This window comes from Ciona intestinalis, chromosome 14, assembly GCF_000224145.3.
Source record: "Ciona intestinalis chromosome 14, KH, whole genome shotgun sequence".
In the NCBI taxonomy this organism is placed as follows: domain Eukaryota; kingdom Metazoa; phylum Chordata; class Ascidiacea; order Phlebobranchia; family Cionidae; genus Ciona; species Ciona intestinalis.
The window spans coordinates 353,347-376,014 of NC_020179.2; the positions used below are offsets into that span (position 1 = coordinate 353,347).

At 33.2% G+C, this 22,668-nt stretch overlaps 2 protein-coding genes across 2 annotated transcripts in view; both read right to left on the reverse strand.

Moving 5' to 3' along the window:
- The window catches only part of LOC108950076, a 5,358-nt gene extending 4,511 nt beyond the window's left edge, over positions 1–847 (reverse strand). Inside the window, exons 1-3 of the mRNA XM_026837724.1 lie at positions 614–847; positions 342–457; positions 170–191 (exon numbers count right to left, since the gene is read on the reverse strand). Of these exons, the coding sequence (XP_026693525.1) occupies positions 170–191; positions 342–457; positions 614–737 (262 nt within the window). The 5' untranslated portion in view covers positions 738–847. The remainder of the gene's footprint in view (positions 1–169; positions 192–341; positions 458–613) is intronic.
- Positions 848–1,528: 681 nt separating this feature from the next.
- Positions 1,529–22,134, reverse strand: LOC100179948 (calcium-activated potassium channel subunit alpha-1-like). The gene is given in 31 exon segments (XM_026837707.1): positions 1,529–2,340; positions 3,288–3,437; positions 3,765–3,838; positions 4,008–4,202; positions 4,473–4,603; positions 4,953–5,042; positions 5,750–5,942; positions 6,298–6,522; positions 6,987–7,140; positions 7,501–7,618; positions 8,851–8,910; positions 9,517–9,567; positions 10,078–10,169; positions 10,653–10,739; positions 11,588–11,602; positions 11,854–11,922; positions 12,220–12,329; positions 12,631–12,750; positions 13,085–13,156; positions 13,158–13,191; positions 13,532–13,720; positions 14,211–14,321; positions 14,551–14,732; positions 15,132–15,212; positions 16,151–16,302; positions 16,589–16,700; positions 17,112–17,205; positions 17,366–17,427; positions 17,743–17,914; positions 20,952–21,109; positions 21,924–22,134. Coding segments are annotated over 31 exon segments (3,726 nt in total). The 5' UTR covers positions 21,993–22,134; the 3' UTR covers positions 1,529–2,036.
- Positions 22,135–22,668: the final 534 nt, after the last annotated feature.

Consider the following 22,668-nt stretch of genomic DNA (forward strand, 5'->3'; position numbering starts at 1 on the left):
TCTTTGTGTGGCGACAACAGTCATAAAAATAAAGGTTTTCTGTTTCATACGCCCCTGACAATTAGTAGTCACATATGTAACTTTGTGAGTGGTTATTCTTTTAGATTATTTCATTTTTGATAATGTATGGTTGACAATTTGGACAACCCATATTTTTTCCAAGGCTTACCTGGTTTGCTTGAAATGCTGTTCTGTAAAAAAAGATATATATGTATTATAATTACCACAAAACAATTTTATAACCTGTCATTTACATTGTATTTGAGAAAATAAACGTTAACTTACAGAAGGTATCAATACATGCGCAATAACTAAATTCATTACAAGTAATACAAACTTACAGCAATGTAATAAATCACAACAGTTGTCAAAATAAGAACCAACAGAAGAACAAGAGACGTAAAGATTTTCCAAAATTTTTGCGATAGTTTTTTACCATTGTTTCCTATTCCGGTATCTGATAAAATAATAACTGTGTCATGTTTTGTGAATCTGGCCTTGATCTAGTTTTCATATTATTGAATGGTTTTTGTTGCAAAATAACATCTTCATGATGCAAAAATACTTCATCCAAGCAGTGAAGGAACATTAATAAACAATTATCTAAAATTACCTGGTTTCACCACTTTCTGTGGTAATGTTATACCCTCATGATTATGTTCCACGTTGTATCCAATGTCTTGTTCATAAACAGCCTCCACATGATCTTGATATTGGTTCATATAACCACCATTCATTTTGACCAGTTACTTTCCAGTATTCATTTGAGTAAAGTGACCAAAGCACTTCATTTAAATCGGACATTATATACACCGTACACTCCTACACAGAGTTCTATTACCTGCTACTATCGTATTAGCTATGAAAATACCATCATATAGATTATCCTCACATTTATTGATATTAATAAGTTCACTACAATACACCATCAACGATGTTTCAACTTTGGTGGAACTGTTTTGAGTCTTGTCCTGAGTTTAGATGTACTCATAACTGTTTCTAACCAGGTTATTTGCCATTCTGCCATATTTCAACTCTACATGAACTGTAAACTTTTGTTAAAACCACAAGCAACATTTATCAAAACACAACTATGATGCAATGGTGAATAGGTTATGCATTCAAGTAATCAGAAAGTTGGAACTGACACCAACAGTGAAACCAAGTAAGTGTTTAACTCAATATAATATGCAGGTTTTTTCTGTAAGGAACCGTTAAGTGTTTTGCCCAATAACACTGACGACCACAATGGTAGCAGCGATGAGCCTTAAACCCATGTCTAGGTTAAAGTCTTGCGTGCTAACCACTGTGTAGTGGATAGTATAAGTTATAATACTCACCAACAAAGTTACATAAGTGGTAACTTGTAGGCTAGCATGAGATGTATGAAACAAAATACCTGTGCTATAACAACTGTTGTTGTCCCGCCATGAGAGTATAAATAAGTTAATTTATTTTTCCATATTATACAGTAGACGTTTATTGCTAAAGTTGTCTTACTGTACTACAAGCTTATCATCCACATATATTACGGTAACAAAAATCAATTGGTTTATTTCAGCAAGTGACCGTAAATATAGACGGGATTAGCACAACAACGTTAAGACTGCCTGTTATCAGGCAGCTAGATCAGCACGGCAAAGATATACAGCATAGGGGTGTGTGCAAATCATAATGTACTTTGTACCATAAGATACCAATTACTGCGATAAAGAAACAGAGACTAATTCGGAAAAATTCTAAAACCACAACACCTACAAAAATAATGTTAACGACGCTGCGTCAAGGTGTATTTCATTACCGTACCTTTAAACGGGTGAAACACCTATGTACTATATAGTAGGGCGGGGTAAGATGGGACATGTTATATTTCTCTTTTCTCATCCCATTTGGTAGTAAATAAAGAATATTTAAAGAATTATATGAACGTAGCGCCGTAACTCTAAGAGAGTTTTGTTGATTGTTTATAACACGATTAGGAAATATGGGATTCAGGTGCTAACGATATCCCATCTTACCCCATAGTACTATACACATCACGCTACTATGACGTCATACTTGTTTGATCTCTTACGCGCTTGCTGCCTTGTATTATTGTCTGCATGCGTGTGATTGGTCGCTTGGTGGGCGTTGTCCCAATCGTCATCATCTGAGTACCTGGGCGGGGCAGGGGCGGCTAAACGGGATTGTGTGTGTCGGTTGTTGTTTAATGTGGCTGAGGACGAGCCTTTACTTGATCTGGCGTGTCTAGGTTGGGGGTTGGTTGGGTTAACGGGTACCTCATGTAAATCTATAGCTGGCAATATAGCTCGTCCATGATATGAAGCAATGGAAGATTTTCTGCAAGCGATGTTGATTGATGAAGTATTGGTTAGTATGGGTGGGAGTTGGTTACATTTGCTTTGAAGTTTTGAAATCACCGCGGTTTTGGGGTGAATCGGGAGGAAGGAGAGATGAATTGGAAGAAGAGTCGGAAAAAGGGGTGAAGGAACGTCTTGATGATGTGTTTTGGAATATTTTGCTTGTATCGACGTAAAGTTTATTCGATGGCGATTCGATTGGTGTTGTTTGGATGAGACTTTCAGGGAGGGGGGTGGATGGGCGGCGTCGGTCTAGTTTTCGTGATAATGATTCCTTGTGTGGCTTGATGGTTGGGGAAGTTGATGTTGTTGTGGTGTGGTGTAATGTAGGATGGGAAGTTACACGAGATAGGAAAGGATGAAGCAAACATTTGACTGAGGTGTCAGGGTGGCTGGGAGGAAAGAGAAATTTTGAAACAGAGTGAAAAAAGTGAGAGGGATTATTTGAAAAAGGTTAAAGATGAGTTAGAAATGGATTTGAAGTAAAATTGAAAAGTGAAAAAGAACTTGGAAATTAATTAATGAAGACGGATTTAAGATAGATTAAAAAAAAGGTTAAATTTGAAACAAAAGTAAACAGATGAGATTGGGAATGGATTTTGAGGTATAGTAAAACTGAAGAGTGAAAATGGATTTTATATAGAGAAACAATGGAATCCAAAAAAATGAGCAAAAAAGTGAACATAAATTTCGAAGCAAGGGTAAAAAAGAGATGACAGTGGATTTCGAGATGTGGTAAAAATAAAGGGTGAAAATGGATTTAAATTAGATTTAACAAGGGTTGAATTTGAAACAAGAGTAAAAAGATGAGATTAAAAATGGATTCTGTATGTAAGCAAGTAAAAATGTTTGTGATAGAGAAAGAATGAGTAAAAAATGAGACAAAAAATGGATTTTAAAATTGAGTAAAACACATTTCAAACTAACCTCGTGATTGAACTATTACCGGCGCAATAATCAAACTGCATCAAACAGAAGATCAAGTCGGATGAAACCAACACGAACTTATCTGGAGGGCTAGATATGACGTATCGCTTGGAAGTAGGGTTCGCTACCGGGTCGTTTACATCTCGGAATCTGTGTCAGTTTCAATGCTAAGACTTGATAGTGGTGATGCATGTAACTTGTTTATCCTTGTGTGGTGGGGGAACAGTTGTTATGATATGGGTGGTCTGTTTTATACACCTCACGCCAGCTTACAAGCTACAGCTATGTGTAACTTGTTACCCTTGTATGGCGGGGCAATGACAGTTATTATAACGCAGGTGTTCTGTTCCATACACCCCGTGCCTGGTTAAGCAATTACAATTAATTTGATTGATTATAAACATGAATATGCTGCTTACCATTCATTATTCAGATAACTTACAAAGTTGGTTATTATGACAAAACAATCCATATTACCTGTATATACCAAAGCATAATAAGTTGTACGTCTGCAAAGCTTTCACAAATAAATCTCCATAATATCCACCATTCTGTACATAAAAAATGCCACAAAAAAATTAATGTTAATCTACCAGCTAAAACGTTTTGTAGCATAAAAAATAAATGCAAAATGCTTATACATTTAAAAAGATTTTAGAAAAAAAAATTCAAACTAAACTTTTTTTAATAAAAAGCTTCTATGCAAAATGTTAATGTTACCCCCAGTTCTGCAAATGGTCCATCAAATATTGCAAGTTGGGCCACCCTACATCTATCCCTGCTTGCAAGTGTCTCACTGGTGCTGAAGCCACCGCGTAAAGCATTTCCTTCAGCTAATATAGCTTCTAGTTCAGGCGTAGCACCTCCGGTGATTAAAGTACGAATCAGCGTTAATGCGTTGCTGTTAAAATAGGCCTGAAAAAAAAAAAATGAAAAAATTATGTTGGTGTTGGGATAGTGGTCAGCCTAAAACAAAGAGGTTTAGGTTTAAAGTTTGATGTTGCTACCCTTGTCCTTCTTATACAAAACACCAAACGAATATTGCTTCAACTTAGTGGGTTGTCTAAATTCTCAGCCATTACATTCACTCAAGCTACATTGACAAAAAACTAAACAAATATTTTCCGAAAAAAAAAATGTAACAAAAATATAGTTTACTGAAATAAATGATGAAATAATACGTACAGCGCTAACAAGGGAGTCCAACACACTGACAGCAAACGCCGTCCCACACGCAAAGGGTTGCGTCAGGTAAAGCTCGGTGTTTGGGTCGTCGTCGTCGTCCTGGTCGAGGAACTGAACGTTTGTGTCGTTGACTGGAAATAATTTTATATTATTTTTTAAAAATTTAAATAAAAAATGTAAAAAAAGCGAGGCACAATGGGACCGAATATTTTAGCCAGGGTTGTCTCATTACCCCAACATTGTATATGCACATTCTATTCTATATGGGTAAGGTCCTACAGTGAGGCACACTGTGGGACGTGGGGTTTAGGCCAGAGTTGGCCCATTACCCCAACATTGTATATGCACATTCTATTCTATATTGGTGAAGTCCTACAATGAGGCACGCCATGGGACCTGAGAATTAAGCCACGATTTGTGCATTACCTCAAAATAATGTTACAATACAGTGCAAGTGCTACGGATATTAAACAGACTTACTTAGTTCAGTTATCATTGGTATATTTGCACCACTGGTGATTCCTTTTGCTGGCGTTGATTTGTCGGTGTTTTGTAAGAACGGGGGAAAACCTGCACAACAATATGTATTGTTTAATATGGGTGGATGTTAATGGCTAATTATGCGACTCTAATTTTCAACATTTATATTAAAATTTATGAATATATAGGGGGGAAGATGGGACATCTTTAGCACATAATATATAAATATCCTGATCATGTTTCAAACAATTAACAAAGGTCTATGGGAGTCGTGGGGATACAGTTTTATAATTCTCTGAATGTTCTTAGTTTACTACCAAATGGGTCGGAAAAACAGAATGAAAAGTTGTCCTATCTTCCCTCACCCTACTATATATATAAATATATGATACTGTCTACTGCAGGTTAAGATGGATCCCGTTAGCCTCTAAGTTCCATATTTCCTAGTCGCGTTTTAACAATAAAATGGTAAAAATGAAATTTCAAAATACAGTTAAACCCCTATGTAAATCCCTGGATACCACTCTGGTTATGAAATGGTAAGATATATTCCTTTTAACTAAAACAACCATTCTATCTTATAATTCCTTTAACAGTTGTTATGATATGCTTGTCTTATTTTGAGCCTTTTATGTCCAATGAAACCATAATTCATCTTAACATCGCACCAAAACAAAGGTTTTAAATTCTGTATTTTGGGACTTTAAAAAATAAGTTCAATAGAAGACATGACTATGTGAATTCCTGGGTACGGCTCTGGTTATAAAAGATATGTTTACTTATTAAACATATTTTACCATGCGAGCTTGCTTGTAACACCCCTATACTGTCATCAAACTGCATTGACTTTATATTTAAAGATGCGAGGATCGATTCCTTATCTTGTAAAGAGGGATCATCAATGGAGTTTTGGTTGGCCGACAATATCACGCACATATCGCATAGGTTGACATTAACTGCTCGTAGATCAGCACGACTTAACGGTGAACCCTGAAAAAAAAAACAAATTTTAATATAATAATAGTTTGATTAAAAACATAATATTTTTTTTGTGGTTAGTGCTTTTAAATTGGAAGTTATGGGTTTAAGGCTTGATGCCGCTACTCAATACGATTGTGATAGTATGTGTCTATGGCCAATTGCTCCAACACAGCGTGCCTGCCCACAAGAAAATACATTACATTCATTCAAACATTTAACAAACATAGTTTTGTATCGGTAAAATTGGAATTTTCGGGAAGTTACAAACTGCAAACACGTTATCCGTTCAATTACGATTTTTAGAAAATTCGTTGCCGAGAATATATATTTAACATTTAATCATTTAATAAACAACATATATTACCGGCAAAATTGATATTTTCGGGAAATTGCAGACTGTGTCCCATTCTCGACGTAAGAAATCCAGATCTCCAAGTAAAATAATTTGTTTGAGTTCGTGGTAATGGAAATTGGAAGCACGTAATGGCATGACAAAGTTACGAAGACCAAGCAATGGACTTTTACCATCACCGAATATACAAAGCACTATATGTCTGCTTAGCACTGTCATTGCAGCTTTATCACGACTCTGTAATGAAAATGGAAACTTTGTTTATTAAACAAGTTTGTTAAATATTTGTTTCTATTTGTTTTTCTTGTCATATGTTTATTAAATACAGTAGAATAAATTTGTTTTTTTTAGTTAGTGCGCTTGCTTCTATCACAGAGGTTACGGGTTCAAGACTTACACAGGTGGAATAAGTAAAGTCCTTGTCAAGAACCAAAGATTTAAATAAGAGTTGGCCAATTACCTAACCCCAAGGCAACTTATAAGTCTTTTCACGTAACCTAACCAACCCAGTAGTTACCCATTATACACATGGATGAGAATAAAGTTTGTTCAAAAAGTCTGAAAATGTTTGTAGCGGTCGCTTAATACGATGCACGCGAAGGCTGAACTACGACCCGCATGAAGGTAAATTACGATAACGACCTGTTTAACAGAAAAAGTCGGAAATCATTCCTGAATAGAGATATAAATAGTTTGCGTACCAGCATACACTTATTAATATCACGGTTGGGACACCAGTGGAACATCCCTGTGACATCATACTTCATGGAAGAATCACCATCGTGTTGCTGAACTTGACCGGATGTGACTGGGGGAAGGGCTGTTGGGATGACGTGGCTTGAACCCGATTCTTTCCTGGAACACAAGGAGTATGACATAACTTAAATTTATTGGTTCAAAAACATGTTTTTTGGTCAGTAAATACCAAATTTTCAAACACTAACATACAAATATTATATATAGTAGGGTGGGGGAAGCGGGACACCTTTAGCACATAATATTTAAATATCTTGATCTTCAAACAATTAACAATGGTCCATGGGAGTTGTGAGGATACGATTTTATAATTCTTTGATTGTTCTTTGTTTACTACCAAATGGAATGACAAAAATAGAATGAAAAGATGCCCCATCTTCCCCACCCTGCTATATATACAAAGATATTGCATTTTACAAATATATAAAATTCAATAAATACACAGTTGGATTAACCAACCTAATACGCGATGCATCTGAAGGCCTTTGTTTGCTGGCAGTTGTTGGATTAGCTTTGTTAGAAACCGAACTATTCCTTTTACTTGTCACACTGTGGTACGACGGTGGTTGGGGCTCAGCTTTATATTAAATAAACATTGGATTAAAATATTTGTTGGGGCTCAGCTTTATATTAAATATACATTGGATTAAAATGTTTGTAGCTAAGTTTTGAAGTTTTAAATAAATTTTACTTAAAAAAGTTTTAAAACTATAATCTGAATTTCTAAAATTTTGGTAACTTTTTATCAAAAAAAAATTAGAAAAAACATTCTTTTCTATTTAAATTTAGATTTTTTGCTAACAGATTTAGGTGTCCAGTGACTGTAAAGAGTTTGACAACCACTGCCCTAAGAAATATTAACATGGACAGTTTCTAATAAAATAACTAATTATTAAGGTTACTATACAAAAATTCCCACTAAAACTATTAAAAAAGTACAAAACATGGAAGACTTGGCAAAAAGATTTTGTTTTGGCAAACCACATAAACAGACATTACTACATACATGCTAACACCATGCAAATATAAGACATAACATTAACATAATACATCCATACTGGGTTACAAATGAAATAGAAATTAAAATGGTAATATTCTAATTTTAAGGACTGTGTTATATAATGTATAGTGGGGCGGGGGAAGACAGGACACTTTTAGCACATAATATCCAAATATCCTGGATTCCTGATCATGTTTTAAACAATTAACAACAGTATATGGGAGTCGTGAGGATACGGTTTTATAACTCTTTGAATGCTCATTGATTTCAACTAAATGAGACGAGAAAATAGAATGAAAAGGCGTCCCATCTTCCCCCACCCTACTATATATAAATACAATGTTTCCTTGAATATCTAGGCACCAAACCAGGGGTGGCAAGGTGGGCAAGCTTACCCCAGAATTTTCTACCCTTCATTATTAGTAAACATTGCAACCAAAGTACGATCCTTTAATAAATAGCTACTCATCATAAACATGGTAAAAACATTTGTGTGAGTGGTAATTTTTGAAATTTTGGCTTGGATTGCGCAACAGGTCTATAAATTACATCATAATTACGATTGTTACTTCAAGTTAGATTAACATATTGTCTGCTACAAAAATGAACGCTTGAGCAACTAATTGGCCCCTGGTTATGCATTGTTAACAGTGGCCACACTATACACATATCTGTTAAATTTATTAATTCTTTTATAAACTAGATAATCAGGGAAGCATTGTACATGAATATGATAAGGAACAACACTTAGTTTATGGAGTGTATCAAGCAATGTTATTGATTGAATATTATGTGCGTGATATACTTACCTTTGTATGACTTAGTGTTTTGTTCATAAGGCACCCACAGCGGTACCTTGCTTGGGTCAACTGTGTATACAACATACTAACTAATTAAACTTATTAAAAAAGTCATAAAACAAAAAAAGAGCTTTTGAGAAAAAAACACCTATGTATAGCGGTCCCTTTAATTAGTGTATGTCCGCTATGTCCACAATATTCGCCATGTCCACTATTTCCACTATTTAGTGAATATTGTGGACATAGTGGACATGCACTAATTAAAGGGACCCAATGTATAGTACTTTGGGGTAGGATGGGACGCCGTTAGCACCCAAATCCCATATTTCCTGATTGTGTTTTGACAATTAAAAAGCTATTTTAGAGTCACGGGCCAAAGTAATAAAATACTGTGAATATTCTTTGTTTACTACCAAATGGAAGGAGAAAATAGAGAAAACATGTTTCCACCCTACTATATTAAAAACAACACTAATCTAACAATAAGTGTTCTCATTTAAGCTACATAGAATCAAAGGACATATACATGCAAAGGGACAATATGCTAAACAAAAATAATTAAAAAAATAAGGACTCTAATTTAAATCAGATGCAAAAATTAAGTGATAAATACATGCTACCCACATGTAATACTATTGTACGGTATGTGGAAAATTATGTTTTCTGAAACCTTACCTCTGAGGGGTTTACTGGATAATCCCAGCAATGAAAGTATCGTTCTTTTGCCTGCAACATGCAACACCATGTATGACAACACACTAGTAATACATGCATAACACTATGTTCACACATGTAATTCATGCATGTACACCTTTCTATTCATTACACTACCATACCACACTAGTTTTAAATTTAAACAGAGGCATATGCAGGAATTTTCTAATTTTTACCTGTATTTTTTTTTTACTTCACGCGCAAAACCAGGTGGGGCAAAACCATTGTTTTTATGCCTTATTTTTAAAAAAAGGGGGTCCAACACTATTTTAAAACATTTCTTACAGTAAAACATGAAAACCTAATGTGCGTTGCAAAAAAAAGGTTATTTTACGACTTTCAACAAAAAAGGGGAGGTTGAGACTCCCCAACCCCCCTGAATACGCCTCTGATCTTACACACCTAATGTAAATCATTCGACACAGTTTCATTGAATGATCATTTTCACCACACAGATTAAACTGATTACAACATGATGGCAATGGATGCAGAAACGCTAACAATTACCGTCCAACAACTTACTTGTACCATCTTTTTTTCGCTTGCATTCACAAGATTTTATCAAGTCAGGGTTTGTGACATCTTCATGGCAAGACTTACAGTAGAGCAAAGCTCTGTGTTGAAATAATTTCGCAAAAAATGATTAATTAAACAGAATTATATCAATATTCGGATTAGTCAACAAAACCGTTTTCAAATTATTGGTAAAATATTTTTTAAATTATGGAAGGGCATGCAATAATGCAATAGTTTATGCTTACGTCTGTTACAACTACATGGCTGCATTTTATTCAAGTTCTTTATTGGGTTGTGGCATTCAATGCAGTATATATAGGCTCTAAAATAAAAGGTCTTACTTCTGGTAACAGTTCGTAATTGAATGAATGAATGTAACTTGTTTATCGTCACATGGCCGAAAAAAACGGCAGTCGTAAAACGGGTGTTCTGTTCCATACACCTAGTGTCCGCTTGCGAGTTACCACGTATGTAACTTGTTTATCCTCGCATGGAGGGAAAATGTATGTAGCTTTGTAGGTGAATCAACTAACATTAGGTGGGAAATTAGTTAAAATTAATGCAACATATTTATTTCACACCTTTTAACTTCTTTTGCAGATTGAGCGATAAAAAAACCCAAAGTTCCTTCTTGTATTTTCACATGATTTCCCGGATTGATCAAAATGCTAAACATTTAGTAACAAATTAATGTAAATACTATACCAAGTAAATGTAATACAAATGTACCAATCTGAAAAAAACATTATAAAATTTAAAAGAAATGGTTATATTCCCAAAATTTGATGGTATAAGAAAAAGTTTAGGATATAAAATATTGCATTTTTTAAAAATAGGCGCCAAACCTAGGGTTTTTTTGCAATGCATTAATCAGTAAACATTACAACCATTTAAATTTTTTTCACAGGATCGTGTGTGTAACTAAATATCCCTGCCTCCCCAGCTTTTTAAAAAGTTTGGCGCCTATGTTTACATAAACCTTTATATTAATTATTACTTTATTTTAAGAAATAACTACACAAAATAGGCAAGCATTAAAGCAAGCACCCATTATAATCCATGCATTCAATATATAAACTCTTGCCAGCAAGGATAATACAAATGCAGAACACCTCCTCTGGCAAAATATATTTTGGTCTATTCAGGTAAATAATGCAAAAAAGCAAATTTTTATAAAAGCTGTTTCGCATTCAAGCGTTTAATACTTAGCAATAACCAGGGATACATAATGTTTGTGTACGACATATGCCGTAAAATGAAAACGTATTTGTTTAGATACGTATAGAGAAGCATTGTTTTAACTTTAAAGAAGCTTAGCATGTAGGCCAAGGTTACTCAAAAAAAACTTAGCAGAATATTTTAGCACTTTTAAAAAAGATGCAGTAAGTTTTTTTAGGGGGGTTTAAAAAAGTTTCTGCAGAAATAAACCAATCTTGTGTATCCCTGGTAAAAAGCATTAGTTAAATGAGAAATGCAATTAGTGGAAAACAGAAACCCACGGACACTCTGTACTAACCGGTCAATGCCACTCCTATCACAAAAATAAACAAAATAAATGAAACAAATTAAAAACGTAAACCAAAAATTTTTTGCCCATGCTTGGTTACATATATCTGTGGAAATTACCTCTAAAACTTAAAAAATAAAGCTAGCAAAACAGGTTTTTTCATACAGTAATATTAAATCGGCAAATTGCCAACAAATGTATTTTCCTCACTTTTTTTAAACCAAGACTGCAAAAAAGTATGAAAACATTACAAATAAATAAATAATAATAATTACCTTGATTCTTCATTCTCATATTTTACTTCAACAGCAACAAGGAGCAAATTTAAATTTTTGTAACAAAGTCTAAAAACAAACATTTTGGACTTTTACCTAAATTGTGACCATTTACTTATTTGTATTTATATTTTATAAATACATTTTTTACATTTATATATGCACTTTTAAGTTTTAACCATTTTACATATATATTTAAATATAAATACACTTTTTTACATAATATATACACACTTTTATATATATATATATATATGTATACATTTTTAACCATTTTACAAATATTTACCACCACCACAACTTGCTTACGGTTGGTCATTATAAATTTAAAAACTTGTTTCTAAAGTTGTTGAAATATAAACTCACTCGCAAACTTTGGGGAAGGAATAATTAACAAAAGAAGACGATAAATACTCTGTGTACATTTCTGAGCCAACACCAGCAAGATAATGTTTTTGCCAAGAATCTCCATCAAACTAAAGTACAAAGTTAAAATTCAATGGTAAAGTATATTTCCATTTTTTTGTGGTAAAGTAATTAAATTGACTTTGGACTCTTTTTAATCCATGAAACTTCCGTTACATCACTACAGCAACATAATTGTCATGGCACCTCAACCTACTGCGGCAATTTCTTTATTTTAACAAAGTTTATTCATTTCTCATTATACTAAGGCACGTCAAAAAGGTGTAAAAGCATGTTTAAATGGTTGTTTATTCGAAAAACAATCTAAAAACCCCTTTTTTCCATGTAAGTAAGTAATTTTTTTTTTCTTACCTTCATAGTTGATCTCATGGAGAACAGGTTTGCCATTAAACTAGAGAAGCCGGGCGCCAAACATGATTGAGCTATAAACCCGAGTTTAAGTTCCGATAAACAAATGACATCATCACCACCCTGCATGACCATCAATAATTTATAACATTTTATAAACAAACTTAAATTTGGTTCTATGGAAGGGTGGGGTAAGATGGGACACCTTTTATTTTATTTTCTTGTCCCATTTGGTAGTAAACAAAGAATATTTACAGAAATATAAAACCATATCCTTCATGACTCAAAAGATCCGTGTTAATTGTGCAAAGCACGATCAGGAGAAGGAATTTAGGTACCAACAGTATCTCATCTTATCCCACAGTACTATATATATATATAATATATATGTGTGTGTGTTATAATTTACTATAGATGAATTTGCAGTTAAAACTTGGGAAAACATTATAGTAAATACCTTTACATTCCAACTTGGAATATTAAGCAAATGAGCCTTGTTGTGATACTGCATAATCTGGATGATTATCCGAAACTTTTGGATGGTAGTTTTTAATGGAGATCACCCTGAAAAAAAGATCAAATTTTTAGACATTAAATCATCTTTTATCAGTCTATCTCTAACATAAAAGAAGTATTTTAGTTTGGTCTGCCATTTGTCAAAACTTTATTAGGGTTTTGTGCAACAACACACAACACACAAAAACAAACATCCAAAAAAAAAAAAAAAGTTACATCCGTGGTAACTCGTTAGCGGTCATAGGTGTATAAAACACTACCCCTTGTTACAACAGGTATAATTCTTCCCCCCCACCTTTCTATGCGCAATATAAGTTACATTCATAGCACCCGTTTATAATGAGTTTATTTCCCGCCACATGAAGATAAATAAGTTTCAATCATTCACCGCATGATATTAGAGGCATCTTCAGCATCTGCGTCCGTACAATATTTGTTTGCGAGTATAACGCACGAATCTGCTCCTTCCATTTTAACACGAGACAAATCATTAGAATTGAGGACCGAGCCCTCAAAAAACTCAACTTGCGTGAAATGCCTCTTGAATAAAGCTTCCAGTTCAAGGTTAGGTGGTATGCTGTAATATAAAACGGTTTGATGTAATATAGGAATGCTATGCATGGTTACAGGTAAAATTTTTTAGACTAGAACTAGAGTACTGGACTATGAAAATTAGTTACATCCCCAGGGGTTTAGTCACGGGGGGGGGTGTGAACTCGCTTTTTTGTGTGAAAAGAGACATGAAATAACCATGCTTTATTGCGCCACGTATGCAATTTTGTTGGTGATAATATTTTAGAAATTTTAATTTTTTTTTTTTTAATTTAAAAAAATTTTTTTTTTAAAGAAATTTTAAGTATGGCCGACAGTTTAGACAACACATAAGGGACTACTGGATTGGAGCAGGTGGTGTTAAGTTTTTTTGCACAAAGACACATACGCCCAGAAGTGGGGCAGCGCCGAGCCTTGAACCCATAAACTCTGGGCTGGAGGCAGTCGCACAAATCCCTTTGCTATAGCAGCGGAAAATTACAAAGATATTTTTTTATATTAATGATTTTACAAACCTGTGCAAAAATAAAACCTCTATGTTAACGTCATCACGATCTTTATGGAGGAAATCCTTCAGAAAGTAAGAAACGCTTTCAAGTGTAATATGCCCACACACCACTATATGCCTATGGATGAAAACAAAGATGCAAAAAGCTGTAAAACTCGTAAAAAAACAACTTTTTTTATATGTATATAATAATCGTTTTTTGATTTTTAACTGTAAAAAATTGTAAAAAAAATTTTTTTTAACTGCAAAAAAAATGTTTTAATCATTTTTTAAACTTGGTGTTAGATTTAAAATTAGAATGTTTAAAACTTTAAAATGAAAACTGAAAAAAAGTAATCTTAACGTACTTTCGCCCGCTAACAGAAGTGTAAGCTCCTCCATATTTCTTGCGTGTTCCGATTAGTTCAATAATTTCAGGCACATAGCTTGCAAACATGGCAAGGCCACCAAATATAAAGAAAATCATAAAAAATCTGCCGAGCGTCGTTTTCGCTGCAATGTCACCGTAACCAACTGTTGACATGGTAACCTAAGTGAAAGAATTTTAGGAAAAATTATAAGTTGGCGCTGTGCCACAGTGGTTAGCACGCCTGCCTATAGCCCACAGTTTAGTATGGGCGTATGTGTCCTTGGAAATTTAAGAGTAATTCCTTCAACCCATGGGTTCTTTATGGGTTGTCTAAATTACCAGCTATACATTATAACACGAAAATAAAAAAACTCTTAGAAATAACCACCCACAAAGTTACATACGTGGAAACTCATAAGCAGGAACGAGGTGTATGAAACAGAACACCTGGAATATACCAACTGTCATTGCCCCGCACACAAGGATAAATAGGTTACATTCATTTATAATTGTGCAATAAATGCAAAATCACCAACTCAATAAACAGTATAAAAATAAGAAACAGCAATAATAACAAACCATTAAGAGATAAACGCTCTCCCAGTAAGTTATCTTTTGTGGGTTGGAGAAGTTTAGCCACGGATCCCCGGTGTTTTCAACCTGCAGAGAAACATCAAAATTAATATCAATACTAATAATAGTAAGTATAGGCAGTAGGCACCTAACATGGGTATGCAGGGCATGCATGGATGCCCTGGGAATATCAAGGTACCCAGGAAACCCACACAATTACAATACACATATGATTTAGGTAGCCCATCTTACAAACATGTCTTAAAATAAACACTATACAGTGGTGATAGTGCAATGATTGGTCTATTTCCAAATTACAAGTTAGTAATGTGACAACTAGTAAATAACTTTAATAAAGTTAGTAGGCATAAAAGAATATACAATTTACCGCATGCCTGTTTTTGTGGAGGCAATTCCTTGATTAGGAATATTAAATACGCACAAGTAGTTACTATTGTGGAATTTTTGTTTATACAACGCTACAGCAATTACAACAGCACTGCTAATGCTCTGTTGAATTTCATGCACTGCTGGTTTTTGTGTTAAGTAAATTTAGGTATTTTACATTGAGTGACATTTAAATTTAATAAACCCTAGACTTATCGCGGTTTTGACAGCTATTTACGGCGAGAGGTGTCTCGCTTTTTACAACTGCTCTTTTCAACACTTTTTATCCATAGCATGTTTTAACGACTGTTGTTTTGCTGTTGATTCCCTTCTCTTCGTTGTTTAAATAATATGATCTTCACTAGTTTTTTTGAAAAATAATGTTAAGGGACGTATTAAAAGGACGCCTATGTTTAATTCCCTGGCTTGGTGTTTTCATCATTAAATCCAAATAGATAAATCATGTTTTAACGATGTTGTTTTGCTGCTAATTCTTCGTTATTTAAATATTTCTAAAATTCTATGATATTGGCTCGTTTCAAAAAACATGACTTTTTTTATTTCTTATGTCAACATTTTTTTGCTATGTTATGTTAATTTTAAAAGCTTTAAAGTTTATTTTTAATTAAACTTCTTACCAGATGGATAAACCCTGCCCCAGTTAACCATATGCTCAGGAAAATAGACACCAGGTTCACAAGCTTGATGCTGTTGCTTGTTTTCAAAATGTTCACAAATTGAAGGATTTCCGAAAATTGTAGAAGTCGTAACGCGCGAAGAAAACGCAGCCCTATAAAAAGTTGGGTAAATATTTTTATTTTTAGTTTAAAATATATACATATATATTGTTGATTAAACAACAACGTTTTATAATTAGTTCAGGGCTGTATCAAGAAATTTACAAATAGAGGGACATCTCTCTCTTTAAAAATTGTTTAAACTAACAATAAAACCAAATGTGAAATGAAGCATGGTTGTTTCATGCCTTAATTTACACAAAAACAGGAGTCCAGACCCCTGACCCCCTAAATACACCACTGAGAATGTCATGCCAATTTAATACAACAACAACTAACCCAACCAAGTTCTGTTAAGATATACCGACACAAAGACTGGTGGAACCGTGAAAAAGTCAACAATTGAATTTACTTCCAACCAGAATAGAAGCTTGTCATTCGCCGCAATAAACTGATAAAATAAAATTAAAACAATGTACAGTAGGTTAGGTTAAGATGGGAGGTTTTCATTCACTTTTTCGTCTCATTTGGTGGTAAACAAAGAATATTTACAGAATTATGTAATCTGTAAACCGTAACACTCCAAAGATTTATTTCAAACGAAAGGTTTGAAGTGAAAGTAACAAACAAACACAAAATAAAACAATATATACTAGGTTGGGGTAAAATCCAAGATGGGACAAGTTTTTATTAGGGTAAGATGGGACATGTTTTCATCTTTTTTCTCATCGAATTTGGTAGTAAACAAAGATTATTTAAAGAATTTCATTTATATTGAAAGTTTAAAATGAAAGTCATAGCATTTATATGGGCCTATGGGCCACCATTTTTATACTGAGAATCCCTTCTTATTTCAACTTACCCTTAGCCCAAAGTAGAGCAGGAAAAACAGGTTAAACGCGAGATCAATCTGCAAAGTCTTATCAGTGAAAAAGTTTTTGCAAGTCTCAATTGGGCTGAAAAAATAACAATAAAAATAAATTGATAAAAATAAAACATTTTGAGAAAACTTAAATGAATCCAAGAAAATAAATCAAAATTCATAAAATTTGAGCTAAAAAGTAACTTAAAAATATTGAATACTCATTCAAGAAATGTTGGATAATATTAACTTACTCAGCTGAGTCAATGAAATAAATGATCAATGCTCCAATGCTTAGCATGAAGACCAAAACCACCTAAAAAGATTTATAATCAAGGTTTTTTCAATTAGGTAGCTATACTGTATTATGTTGTATTGTGGGTTTCTAGCAGCCACGCTTTTATTTGGAACTTTTATTCAAGTAGTTGTTAGCCAAAGCGTGTTTTTAATGACTGTCATTTTGTTGTTACTTCCTTCTCTTCATTGTTTTAACCAAATTAAACATCAGTACTGTATTCGAATAGAAAATTTCAACAATTTTTTGTTAATTACATAATTATTTTTATATACTACATAATATACATATAGATATATTATATATATTATTAAAAATTAATTGTAATGTAAATACCAGGATTCTGCCTATTAATGTTTGCGCAGATATCATAACGCCGGCCCAATCTTTGACGGCCGTCATCCAGCCAACTTCCATGGCTCTTCCTCCCTGGACTTCATCCTTCTTCTCATCTTCATCTTCAGATTCCTCCATCACTTTCTGATCCTCGCTTTTGATTATTATTTGGCTGTGGAAAATACATTGTATGTGTTTTTTTTTTTCGATACATAATACAGAATATATTGTGTAAAAAATAATGCGTAAAAACGCAATATGTTTTAAACAGCCAAAGACCGTTTGTGTAAAATTTCAAAACCTATGATATATGTATAGAGTAAAACGTAGCGAAATTAGTATAAATATCTTTAAGAGTATAAATGCAGCATATATTATCTTTAAGGAATATACATGTTTAACTTTAAAATTTAGTCATTAATACATGTGTCATGCATAACACTTTGTTTTTTTCTGGTAAGTTTCAGTACAAAGTTACAAACCAAATCCAAATGTAAGATACAATTTTTATCTCAATCGTTTCGGTTTCAAAACCAAAACTATTTTTAGTAATGTCAGAAGTTAAAACAAACATTTAGAGCGAAAATGCCAATAAAGGTGCATGGAGATGTCATTAAAGACCTGAATATATATTATAACAATATACCTCTAGACCTGTACGACAATGCAAGTACCTTAAACTCTGTACAGTAGAATACCACGATTAGGAATAAATAATTTATCAGAAAAATCCTGCTTTGATAGATCAATTTAAATGAAGGGTTGGGCATGATGTGATTGAAGAAATATTTTCTAAATATATTTTTAATAAAAGTTGCAACAGACTGATAATTATAAACAAAAACCTGATAAAGTCTTGATAATGGCAGACGAAACTAATTTTCAATCTTTGCTACCATAAATAAAGAGAAAAAATGTATTTTTGTTATATTGTTATTGTAATGTAACATCCTGAATTCTAGATTTTCTAATTATAAAAGCAAATTATGCTTAAATTATCTTTAAAAAAATATAAATTTATTCAGAGTTCACACTTTTACAGTTGCACCCTTGGTATTTTATAAAATTGCCACTATGGTATTGGCGTTATAGTTTCATAAGATAAACACATTGTGAATAATGCATTATCATTAGTTCAGTACATTAAACACATTTTCAATACATCCGTTACCTTGAACAACAAATCAATATCTTAGTTTAAGTTTAGACTAAACCTAACTTGCTCCCTTGGGCCGTATGTGGTCTGAAAAGCCTTTTGAATGGAAGAGAACACAAGCTTTCAATTCTTGTAAGATTAAAGCTAAAGCTGCTTTCTTAATGTAAACGATAGCAGCTTTTTGAGCTGTCCTACTTTGTAATTATAGGTGCCTAACATTGGTATGCATGAATGCTCTGAAGTTGGTAATGATACCCTATGTGAATAATCTGGGCACACACGCATAGTAACAGGTTAATTGGGATTCGGGAATGACGCACCAATTAAAAGTAATAACTTGGGCATATTGCCTAAAGAGCATCTTGAGTTTTCCAAAAGATAAGTGCATATGTATGGTAATAAATAATAATGCTCTTTGAAAACACCATTGGGAAATATAGGATTTAGGTTCTAACTGACCCATCTTACCCCACAGTATTATAAGTGTGAAAGAGTCTTTTAGCGTTTTTGTTTTTGCGATTTTAAAGAACTAATGTTTACTTAGAAGAGTCTAAGAACACAAAACAAAAATGCTGGGAAATCCCTTTTACACTTTGACTTATAACACATACAACAACCAATACAATAGTTATTAGGTATTGTACTTCTGTGTTTTCAATGGTGACTCTTAAAGCCACAAGGCATAGAAATGGTCACATTGTGTAGTTACTACAAACCACAGTTTGGTATTCTAGATTTAAATGGGCTAAACATTGCAACAGCAAAATTTAAATTAACCCTTTGAGACCATAAAAATTGCATTCAGAAACAGGTGTTCACAAAACTTCTAAAGTTATTTTTAAAATTGGTTTTGTTTGAAAAGTAACTTTTTTAGTTTTACACAAAATAACGAAGAGATTTTATCTGATGTTTATGTTGACTTGCACAAGTTTCAACACCTGTGTTGCTAGAGAGCAATAAGTGACAGTTCGTCAAAAGGAGAAAAAACTAATCTTGTCCCCAAAGGGTTAAAGTTTCTTTTGCTCAATTTGCTGTCTTACCATTAAGTATAAGATTAGAATTGATCAAGTCAAGCAAGTTAATTTGCAACTAATGGAATGCAAATAATTTTTAATCTGTGATTCAAATAACATTGGATAAACGAATGAATGTAACTTGCTTTATGCTTGCAAGGCAACGACAGTCATTATAACACGGGTGTTCTGTTTCATACACATCGAGCTAGCTAACGAGTTACCACATATGTAACTTTGTGGGTTGTGCGTATATATACCATAAATTTTTGGCAATTTTTTTATCACACAATATATATAACAGTTTCACAGCCAAATACAAAAGTAGCAGACAGCACAACATATTATTTTTCAACTCCCAGGTTATAGGCTATAACAATATATAGGGCATTTAACTCCCAGCCTATGTAACATTTGGATCTGACATTTAAAACTTCTTTTGTAAATCATGTTATCGAAAATTTTTATATATTAATATATATTTTAAAATACACAAAATATTCAGATAACTTAATGACAAATAATACATAATTATGTATATCAATAATATTTCTTAGAAATGAATTCTGAAACAATAATAGTAACCAGCTGACAGCTGTAGCCTGTTTACTTTAACTAAATACTGATTCGTTTGTAGGCTACAAATGACAGAAATTGCAGTTTTTACTTTAAATACTGTTTACCGCTCAGGTAACCAATTAACAACTGACTAACTTTTACGATGAACAATTTGTGATATTATTATGCAATCAACAACACCAAATAATAAACATGAATATTACAATAATAAAAACTGGAGGAACGCGTCAATCAAAACTAACACAGACTGTAGCTTAACAAAGCCAACTAATAAAACAAAAACATACTCCAAATCATATTTCATATAAATTTGTTTCATAAAATATCCTAACTCAGTTTATATATATATATTATATACCTATAATATTTAAATAGAGAAGTTTATCAATGCTTGATTATGCACACATAGTAAACACACAACAAGTTTATGTACCACAGATAACTAGTGCAAATATACAAACCTGTATCCAGGGCAACACATGTAGTTAAATATCCTCCAAACCAGGATAACCAACAAACCACCGAAGAAAGTAACAAGCGATGATGAAAGAAATGCGTACCACATCCGCGTGCCTTCGCATGTTGCACTGATTGATACACCAACTGTACTTTGTTTGGACTGAAAGAAAATTTAATGTTAAATAAAGGCGACTTGTTTTATTTTTGCGAGTTACCATGTATGCAACTTTGTGGGTGAATATTTGTTATAAATTTGAAACTGTTTTAATATAAAGGCTGTGAATTTATACAATCCATAGGTCTATTAAATGAATGTAACTTGTTTTATCCTCGCATGGTGGGGCAACGAGCAGTTGTTAACTTGTTATCACGGGTGATTTCATTGTGCGTGATGCCTGTTTTTTTATACACCCCGTGCCTGCTTCAAGCTACCATGTATTGTGGTGTGAAACAATTGCCAGTAAGTGTCTTGCCCAATGACAAAAATGCACCCACAATAGTAGCAGCAGCAAGCCTTGAACCTATAACCATAACCTTTTGGTTAGGGGCAGGCGAGCTAACCACTATACCATGCCATTCACTGTTTGAAATTTTGTTATTCATACAATATTCATTTATAGTCCAAAACTTAATTATGTATATATAATATATATATAATAAATGAGAATTCAGAAGTAAAAAGATAATTAAACAAATGGACTGCTAAGTGAAAAGCAGCTAAGACTTTAAACATAAACTGGATTTGATTCCTTTTAGTGAAATCACTGCTTGATGTTTTATTATCTTACAGTACTTGGTTGACTGCAGTGTTATAACAGATTTAACTATTTTGTTATCCGAATTTTGTGCTATTGAAATATTTTTTTAACTGATTAAATATAGTGGTGGGCTACTGCATTTCCAATACAAACTTAACAACAATTCAGTAGCTTATACTATAAAACAATCTGCCATTTACATGAATAATATATTACCAGCACAGAGAATGTAATACTATCCCCACTGCTGCAGTTGCAGATGCCCGTTAAAACATCAGTAGCCATAATTCTTGAAAATGTTTTGATTCAGCAGAAAAATTTCATAATTCGCGAAAATAAAAATGTCAAACCCTTGTGATGCAGCTGACTATGTTACATCCATTTGCAGTAATCCAATCCATTAATAATTGAATGCTCAAACATCTGTTTGATGCTTGAGAAAGAATAAGCTTAATTAATGCAATGCTATAACCAGGTTATACTAATTTAAACACCAATAGTTTAACCTATTTCTATACTCCTGTTAGTAATAAAATTGTTAGTGATTATACACATTATCATCATAAGAGAATTCGCAATAAAACGACAGTCGTTATACACACGCTGTGGGTAAAAATACTATGTATCACCTATACTGCAGAAAAATTGCTTTTTTGGTAACTTTTTTATCTGACTTATACATATGAAGTGTTTTATTCTTTGCTTCTTTATTAAACTGACAAACACTTTCAATTTTAGGTTTACAAATATGGATACTACGCTAAACCACAGCTTTCAAAACTGTTTCGCTTGCAACCCCTTTTAAATCTCCTATATTTTGAGACTCTTTACGATTAGTAGTATAATATGTAAAGACTGTTTAAAACTGTTATACTTTTCGCGACCCCTGAAGGTTGTCACTTGAGCTCCAGTTTTGTAGGTCTTGGATTAAACAATACAACAATTTTATGTATCACTGCCT